The 9792-nt window shown below is 36.2% G+C and overlaps 1 protein-coding gene across 2 annotated transcripts in view; it reads left to right on the top strand.

The window, feature by feature from the left end:
* LOC107755848 (phosphatidylinositol 4-kinase, catalytic, beta) overlaps window positions 1–9199 on the top strand; it is a 43098-nt gene extending 33899 nt beyond the window's left edge. Inside the window, exons 3-12 of one of the 2 annotated variants that reach the window (XM_016572788.1) lie at window positions 922–966; window positions 3026–3253; window positions 3392–3619; window positions 3702–3811; window positions 3895–3999; window positions 4084–4207; window positions 6210–6475; window positions 6556–6688; window positions 7519–7639; window positions 7736–9199. In XM_016572788.1, coding sequence (XP_016428274.1) covers window positions 922–966; window positions 3026–3253; window positions 3392–3619; window positions 3702–3811; window positions 3895–3999; window positions 4084–4207; window positions 6210–6475; window positions 6556–6688; window positions 7519–7639; window positions 7736–7917 — 1542 coding nt within the window. In that variant the 3' untranslated portion in view covers window positions 7918–9199. The remainder of the gene's footprint in view (window positions 1–921; window positions 967–3025; window positions 3254–3391; window positions 3620–3701; window positions 3812–3894; window positions 4000–4083; window positions 4208–6209; window positions 6476–6555; window positions 6689–7518; window positions 7640–7735) is intronic. The other variant, XM_016572797.1, reaches the window with a different exon arrangement.
* The last annotated feature ends 593 nt before the right edge of the window (window positions 9200–9792 follow it).

Here is a 9792-nt window from a genome sequence, read left to right as displayed (position 1 = left end):
TACGGATAAAAGTCTGTCTAATAATCAGATAGAACGGTTAAACAAAGGAATTAAAATGTATACAAAAAGTATTATAACAATTGCTTTTATATTATTAGTAATAGAAAGGCAAACATTATAATACTTTCTTGTTTGCCGTCAGCATTCAGCAAATACGCATTTAATTTCACAAAGCTTGCAAACTTGTGAAAATTATGCTGCGCTTTATGCATTTGCCCACTGCCATATTCATGTCATTTTCACTGTGTGCTGTATGTAAAATGAGTGTTACCTTGGCTTTATTTGAAAAAATATGATTCCCAAATCCCAATGCACACAAACTTCCCAGAATACTGAGTGCCCTGTTGGTTACAGTGTTTACTTCCTTTTTTTATTATATTATTTATAAAATACTTATTTATTTGTGAAAAAACTTTGTCATCTAAAGTGTAAGTATATTTAACACATTTATTTTTGAATCCATTTTCAAATTATTTCAAATTTCTTAAACATTAATTAAAATAAATAAAATTATATCTGCTTTCTACCACTACTCTTTATATTACCTTTATATTGCCCAATTTTAGAAGGATGCATGGAAGAAGACAAGAGTAAGAAGTGCAACCAACACCAGGGAAGGCAGTTTTTGTCAGAGCCCTTGTTATTCTTAATTTTGACATTAATTTTCATTTTTACACCAGACATATATATCGTTTCAAAATATCGGTTATCGGTTTACTTGGTCTGTAATAATCGGTATCGGCATCGGCCCTGAAAAAAACATATCGGTTGACCCCTACTGTGGAGACACGGCCAGGGCCTGCTGCTCAAACAGATGGGATGAGTGTAACCTTGAGATGTGTTTTTGTCTTGTTCTGACCCTCTCCACCCTCCCCTGCTCTTGCACTATAACTCCCCCCTCCCTCCTCTTCCTTTTCCCAGGATCTGAGCTCCAGCTCCGACAGTCTCGAGCTAGAGGCTGGTACAGTAAGTCTCTCACCATCTAATAACGCTCCTCTGTGCGTAGTGGGATGATGGCTGCGTCTGTTTGCAGGCGGGGTTGACTCCACAGATTCCTTCAAATGTGTGCCTTCAAGATTTGCAATCATGCTATCAAATGTCACAAATTGGGCATAACATTGGCACTTTACATGAAAAATAGGGTATGATAGGGTATTTACATGCACAAATAGGGTATGAAAGGCTTAATCTTTAATGTCTTAGTCTTTTTTTCAGTAAGGTTATTTTGTCAACTTCTAGAGATAAAACTAGATATACGAGATGTTATTTAAATTGTTATAATTTATTTTCTATTTGTATTGTTTACAATGATTTTTAAAAAAAAATTTATAATTGTTTTTGCAACCCTGTTTGATGTCTGAGTACAGTTTAAAACCCCAGTTTTATTTATTTATTATCTATTTATTTTCTTTTTGAGAAAAATATTTAATAACGTTTTACAAAAACGTTTGGGAACAGGGTTGAATGATAGTCATCACTACATTCATTGCGTTCATCACTATAATTTAGTAATAATAATTTTTAAAAATGTAAAAAAAAAAAACGAACTACTTTTAGTTTTGTATTTTATGTAGCATATCTAATAGTTCTCCAGTGGATGTAGGATTTGGGCCTTTATTTTTTTTTAAAGTAACGAGACATCAATTTGTACCTTATTTGTGAAAAATGCCTATTGCATGTTGCATATTGATATGAATATACAAGTCTTCATCGATGAACTGATGACATGCTTGCAAACACTTGTTCTTTGTGTGGTTGTTCTTTTCAGTTTTAGCTGTAATAGCCTAATTATTTGGATGTCGTTTTCCTCTCTTTCTCTTATTTAATCAGTCAATGTCTAAGTGTAAGAGTTTTTGACTTTAATAATATTAATAAAGATGGGGCAGATTTGTTTTGGGTTCGGTGATCAAGACCTTTGGTTTCTTACAGAGAGTTTGTAAATCTTGGCATCTAGGAGAATTCTCTGGAAAGAGTGTTAATTTGGTGGAATGAATTCTTTCCATTGGTGTTTTGGGTGCTCTTTTTCATATTTGCAAAGGATTAAGTGGTACTCTTAGTTATTTGTGAAAAAAGTCATTTTATGTCATATTTCTGTAACCCCTTCTACATGGATTACAGATATCCACGTATCCTTTGACATCTATTAACCGTAGGTTGCACATGTGGAGGAGTTTGATGAGTCTTTCTCCACATTTTCCTGTCCTTGGATGACCTTATGCATTTGTGTTAATACTTTTTCCTCATTTCAGGTGATGCTATTCATTCATGACTCACTTGCTCTATCCTGTGGTCAGCTGTTGCTAAAACACTCTCTCTCTCTCTCTCTCTCACTCTCACCATTTCTTTTTTTTTTTATGTCCATGCTTCACTTTGAGTTTAGAATGCTGTGCCGATCATGCATGCAGATTTTTTTGCGGTTTTGAGCAATGCTCCACATATTCCTGTGCTGAATAATAAAACAATTATGTGCAATTACTCATACATCCAATGAAATTCAGCGATTGTTTTAGTTTGGATGTACAGTTGGCTCCAGAATTTTAGGCTTTGGTACGATACCAACTCTGATACTACTCGATATTACTATCTGACTAATATCAATATTAAATCAGACTGTGATAGATTAAACATGTGAACATGCAAAACCAATAATAATTTATACTATATACATAATTGCCTTTTAGCTGGGATAGGAGTGTTTTAACATTGGAAAAAATGACACATCGCCTTTAACTTTGCTTTTTATGCTTCATGTCACACTGCCTGAATATCTGAACTGTGCTGAATATCAGCACATTGTTATCAGGTAACAAAATTTGCAATATATTGGTATCGTACCATTTTAAATCAGTGGTACTTTTTTTAAATTCTTTTTTGTATTTTGTATATCATGCAACCCTTTTTGTTAGAATAATTCCTCTGCAAATGCCTAAATCTGTTTGCATACGCTTCGATTTGTGTTCAAATTACTTTTCTCTCTTTTCCCATCATCTTTCACTTCCTCTCTCAATCTTCATCCTGCTCTCAGCCTGTGCGTCTGACCCCTCAGAGGGAGTTCATTAAGTCTCTTATGGGGATCGGGAAGAGACTGGCCACTCTGCCCACTAAAGAACAAAAGACCCAGAGGCTCATCTCAGAGCTGTCCCTACTCAACCACAAGCTGCCTGCCCGGGTCTGGCTGCCCACGGCTGCTTTTGACCACCACGTGGTGCGCGTGCCCCACACGCAGGCTGTCGTGCTCAACTCAAAGGATAAGGTAAGGTTGTGCCGAGATAAGAATCCAGACTTTTGAAGTGGAAGAATTAATTCGTTTCTTCTAATGGGGTTTGAAAGACTCTTTCTTTCCTAATTTCACTTCTAAAGATCGTTATACTGTCTTTTTGTGCTTTTCCAGGCACCTTACTTAATCTACGTAGAAGTTCTGGAATGTGAGAACTTTGAGACGTCAAGTGTGCCAGTGAGAATCCCAGAAACACTGATTCGCAGCACACGATCTGTAGAGAATCTTCCCGATTGTGGCATCACGCCCGACCAGCGTGCCAGCAGCTTCTCCACGGTTCCCAATTATGACAACGATGATGAGGCATGGTCTGTAGATGACATCGGAGAGCTGCAAGTGGAGGTACTCGGACAGAGCGTCTGTAAGGGTAACATCTACAGATTTGCTATTGTTAGAGAGCTGACCTTTGTTTTTTGTTCTTAAGCTTCCAGAGATCCACACCAACAGTTGTGACAACATTTCCCAGTTCTCAGTAGATAGCATCACCAGCCAGGAGAGCAAGGAACCTATTTTTATTGCAGCTGGAGATATCAGGTAGACTTGGAGATAATGCATCAATAATTGCAAACAGTAAGAAAGACAATACTAATTTAACTGGAATGTTTTTGTTATTTCAGACGACGCCTGTCCGAGCAACTCGCCCACACCCCCACCACATTTAAGAGGGACCCAGAGGATCCCTCAGCCGTAGCCTTAAAGGAACCATGGCAGGAGAAAGTGAGGTATGTGTACGACATTCTTCACCATGGTTGGTTTTTTCATTCATTTGTTTAGTCTGATTTAATCATTCCTGTGTTGTTGAATAGACGGATAAGGGAGGGCTCCCCCTATGGCCACCTGCCCAACTGGCGTCTACTGTCTGTTATTGTGAAATGTGGCGATGACCTGAGACAGGAGCTTCTCGCCTATCAAGTGCTGAAACAGCTACAGGTTGCACTCTTCATATTTTGTCAATTAATAAAATAAGGAGTTCTAAATAGATTTCCCTGCTCCCAGCATTGCTACTTCATGGCTCCTCGAGGTGGCGCTCAACACATGAATGAGGGAAACTTGAACATAAGTTAACTAGCCTAAGAAAAAGAGGTTTTTAGTGGGATGGTGGATAGGGAAGCACAATATTATCGGACCTAGATCGGAATCGGCCGATAATGGCTTTAAATGTAAATATCGGCCCGATATGAAAAATGATGCCGATATGTCTTGCCGATAAGAGGAATACATTAACTCACATGTGCTCAGGGTGTGCTAGCGATTACATCACGTCAGCAGTGTGGTTCATTCTTGAAGCAAAGTTTTGCCTGAATGATGATTAGATTCACTGTTTTGGATCGCTGCATTTAAACTGAGAATATGCATGTACAGAATGACCCTTCCTGGATGATAGAGTAAACAGTAATAGCACATGCAGTGGCAGCCTCCCCCAGGTCCTAATGCCCACTCAGTAAGGAGTTTTAATTCCGTAGGGGGCGCTGTTGGCCTACTTCTAATAAAATGCAAGCAAAATACACACATAATATTTAGACTGTTTCTGATTAAATAAAGCAGTAATTGATGCCATAAAATCATGAGTATGTTTTGATTTTAAGTTCAGATGCTATAGCTTACATGAATAACAACAACAAAAAACACACAAACATGTCACTTAATTTGATATTTAGTGATTTATTCATTAATGTGTAATGTTATATTTTGAAACAAATTATGAGATTTTCAGAATTTGTACAGCTCTTGCTTTAGACCATTTACAAATGTTAAATCTTAAAATAAAATGTTATGGTTACCACTGCATCTTTCTGAAAAAAAAAAAATGCAGCCATTGAATATAGTTTATTTATAGTTATTTTCAAATCTTTAATGTACTGTAATTATAAAAGAACTTCATTGTTGTTTATTAAATTCTAACAAATAAGTTCTTGTTAAAAACTAACCAAAATTACAAATAATTTGCTTATAATTTCTGCACAGGAGAAACTTGGTGTTTTTTTTCAAACAAAAGGAAATATATCGGTATCGGCATCGGCTATCGGCCAAAATAAGTTGAAAAATATCGGCATATCGGATATCGGCAAAATCCAATATCGTGCATCCCTACTTGGGATGCATAATATATCGGTACCATAGTGGATATTGGCCAGTATTGTATATTTCATTGTGCTTGCTCATTTCCCCTATTTTTCACACTATTCATTATATTGTCATGATGCTAAAATCACTTGTAGACTTTATAATGATTGATTTTAGGTTTTAGTGCTTTTATTTTTAGTTTATTATCAGCTTTTTTTTTTAAATGTAGCAGTTTAAAAAAAAAATTTTTTATATTGGTTCATCCCTAGTTATATCACATCATCAATTGTAGGACATACTTTTTAAATATATATTAAATTACATGATATTATGTTTTAAAAATATGAATGTATATTACCGTTGAAAAAATTTTGGGGTTGGTAGGATTTTTTAAATGTTTTTCCTATGCTCAAAGAGGATACATTTATTGCAGCAGCCATTACTCCAGTCTTCAGAGTCAAGTGATCCTTCAGAAATCATTCTAATATGCTGATTTGGTACTCAAGAAACATTTCTTATTATTATCAATGTTGATAATGTGGCTTAATATAGAACAGTTTTCTAGGTCAAAATAAATGTATAAAGAAACTATATAACTGATATTTTCTTTTCAGGGTTCTTAGATGATTAGAAAGTTGAAAATAACAGCATTTATTTGGAATAGAAATCTTTATAAATTAATAAATGTCTTTACTGTCACTTTTGATCAATGCATCCTTGCTGAATAGAGTTATTAATTCAGTTTTTTTTTTCTTTTATCTTACTGACCCCAAACTTTTGAACAGTAGTTTACAATGTGTTTTTTGAAGTGAGGCCTCCTCAGGCATTGTTGCTATACTGGATCTTCTCACCATCTGTGGTCTTCCAGATTATCTGGGAACAAGAACGGGTTCCCTTGTGGATCAAGCCCTACAAGATCCTGGTCATCTCCTCAGACAGTGGTATGATTGAGCCGGTGGTCAACGCTGTGTCCATTCACCAGGTGAAGAAACAGAGTCAGCTTTCATTGCTCGACTACTTCCGGCAAGAGCATGGGAACTACAATACAGAGGAATTCCTTACCGCTCAGCGCAACTTTGTTCAGAGCTGCGCTGGCTACTGTCTCATCTGCTATCTGCTGCAGGTCAAGGACAGGTGAGTGAGACCATGCTTGAATCATGTCAGAAGAAAATAATTTGGATAAGTTATAACCACCATTTTCTCTTGTTTTTCAGGCACAATGGAAATATCCTGCTAGACTCTGAGGGCCACATCATTCACATCGACTTTGGCTTCATCCTTTCCAGCTCTCCACGTAACCTGGGCTTCGAGACATCTGCCTTTAAACTAACCAGTGAATTTGTTGATGTAAGTAAAATTGTTTATATTGGATGAAGTCATTGAATGTAGAGAAGGATGTAAAAATAATGATCAGCTTCTCCCAGAATTTTCAAATCTGTGCATCTCTTTTGATGCAAAAAAAAATAATAAAAAATTTCCAGCACTTGTTATTATTTGCACTACTGTCTGTACATCCAGAATACTGAATGATCCATTTGCACACTGGAATGTTTTCTGTGCACTTTTTTAAATGTCCATTGCACTTGTGTTTTGTTCGGCTTAATGTATCGCTTACATATTCATTTGTAAATGATGTTCATAGTTTCTGCTTATAGTGTACGTACACTTATTACATAATCCATCTGTATAGTATATTCATAGTACACCTATCTGTATATCATGCTGATAGTATATAAAAATCTGTAAATTATGTCCATAGTACTGCCTTATCTGTATATTTATTGTACATTTGTAACATTGGAGACACTGTATATCCTGTACTTACTGCTTATTGCACTTCTGGTTAGATGCTAACTGCATTTCGTTGCCTTGTACCTTACATGTGCAATGACAATAAAGTTGAATCTAATCTAATCTAAACTTATTACATAATCCATCTGTATAGTATGTTCATAGTACACCTATCTGTATATCATGCTGATAGTATTTAAAAATCTGTAAATTATGTCCATAGTACTGCCTTATCTGTATATTTATTGTACATTTGTAACATTGGAGACACTGTATATCCTGTACTTACTGCTTATTACACTTCTGGTTAGATGCTAACTGCATTTCGTTGCCTTGTACCTTACATGTGCAGTGACAATAAAGTTGAATCTAATCTAATCTTTTAGGTAATGGGAGGTCTGGATAGAGACATGTTCAATTATTATAAGATGCTCATGCTCCAAGGCCTCATCGCTGCACGCAAGCACATGGAGAAGGTCATCCAGATTGTAGAAATCATGCATCAAGGTATTGTTTGTCTGAAGCTTCAGGGGATGGAGCATCTTTGTCTTTCTATATTCATCTGAGGACACTTTATCATTCAATTTTTTATATGTTGTGCAGGTTCTCAGCTTCCCTGCTTCCACGGCTCCAGCACCATCCGTAACCTGAAGGAGCGTTTCCACATGAACCTGACGGAGGAGCAGCTGCAGGTGTTGGTGGAGCAGATGGTGGACGGCTCCATGCGTTCCATCACTACCAAGCTGTACGACGGCTTTCAGTATCTTACCAACGGCATCATGTGAGCGGTGGCCTAGGTGCACACGGACTAGAGCGCTAAAACTGGAAAAAAGGCTGCACCACTTTAAAAACCACTCCTAACGCCCGCTTCCCAAAACCACCCCTGTGTTTCTGCACCCTTCAGACTGATTAACTTTAAAGATTTTTTTTGTGCTTTTTTTTTTTTTTTTTACCCTGACTGAAGAGGTCTTGAGCTGTGAAGTAACTGTTTGTCGTCTTTTTTCAACATCCTTTCCTTTCGTTTAAACCCTCCCTTTTTTGTCATGACGTCTTGCAGTACTCTGGATACACAGAGTTGAGTTTTATCCAGCTTTCCAGTGCCTCATTTAAACACTACGCTGCTCTGTGACTCACCTGTGTACTGACTGACTTCAACACCCCATATTATCATCATCAGCTTTTTTTGTTGCTATACCACTAATGATATATACTTTGGTTGAATAACATTCAGAATTTCAACACACACTCATACAGTAGGGTGGAAAACAGGAGACGCTGTATCAAAGCCTATAAATTGCATTGTGAAATGAGGGAATCGGATGGTAAACATTGCTGTATTGTTCAGCTTTGTGAAGTCAGTGTTACATGAACTGTTTAAGAGATCTTCAGCTCAGTGCCGCACAAGTAAGAGACCGTTAAGCCATGGAAGGTTTGCTTAAAGTGCTCTCATTTGACCTTGTGAGAAGCGCTTGAACGTGATAGGGTTAATGAAGCTTTTTAATTCAATATGGATGTGTTAAACGTCAAAACACCAAAGACACAGATCAGTGACTCCACTAATCATATGAGAGGTTTAATCTTCAATTCATATAGAAGACGACATAAAATAATTAGGACTTAATTAAAATAACCTGGTCTGTTTTCTAGGTCAAAATAAATGTATAAACTATTTTGAGTTTCCAAATGTCTGGACTGAAATATGGTGGACTGCGAGATATGAACACTATTTATTGCCCTTTTACAGATATTTCATATGAAATTACACTTTCTCAACGTTCTCTGTGGATTTCATTTCATTTTGTTATTTTGTTTGGCACATTATAATCCTAGTCGTGCTAGTTTGTACAGCTAACCTGAATTTATAATGTGCATTTTTACAGCTGATCTGAGGTGGGCAGCCATGTATAAATGTGTGACTGAGCCACTGTATTTTTTTTTTATATAAACAGTGAGGAGTTATTCAGAATCTGTTGCACAGGAGAAATGGAAAGGGCTATGAAAAAGCGAACACATTAAATCAATAGTCTTTCTTTGTTTTTATTTCCTACACATGTACAGGTATAAAATTCCCTACCTAAAATTTCTAGTTTTTTATTATTATTTTTCTTTATTTTCGTGGGCATGTGTTGAGCCTCATCTTATTTCCCTGTGATATCAGTGCTTCTCTTAACAGTTTTAATTCATTCTCTTAGCGGGAGCCACAATTTCCTTTAATTTGTTTGCCTGTGCGAGGGCAGTTTAGACGTTGTGTACATTTTCAACAAGCTTTATCTTTTCTCTTTACTATTTTATACTTCTATTGTTTCAGCATCAAACTTTTTTTTGAAACTTGTAAAACGGACCAGCTCTTAAGATCATGTGAATAACCTTCCTTGTGAATGTTCCTTTGTATAATCAATTAAATGTTCCCGTTCCACAAATTGTATATTTTTAAAAAGCCTTTTGAGACCCTGTAATTGATATTTTTCTTTTCTTTTTGGTGCACATGTTGTGAATATCACAATCCTAGATACCCCTATTGAATTTCTAGTGTAGTGTATGTCTGGGTGGATCACGTACAAAAATGTAGGCAATTGATAAATAATAGTATTTAGTAAAATAATACATTTTCAAAATGCTATATTGTTTACACTTTTACTATTGTACAAAATAAATTTTTA

Source organism: Sinocyclocheilus rhinocerous, unplaced genomic scaffold (assembly GCF_001515625.1).
Source record: "Sinocyclocheilus rhinocerous isolate Xijiao unplaced genomic scaffold, SAMN03320098_v1.1 scaffold11, whole genome shotgun sequence".
In the NCBI taxonomy this organism is placed as follows: domain Eukaryota; kingdom Metazoa; phylum Chordata; class Actinopteri; order Cypriniformes; family Cyprinidae; genus Sinocyclocheilus; species Sinocyclocheilus rhinocerous.
This window is presented reverse-complemented; position numbering and strand designations above follow the sequence as displayed.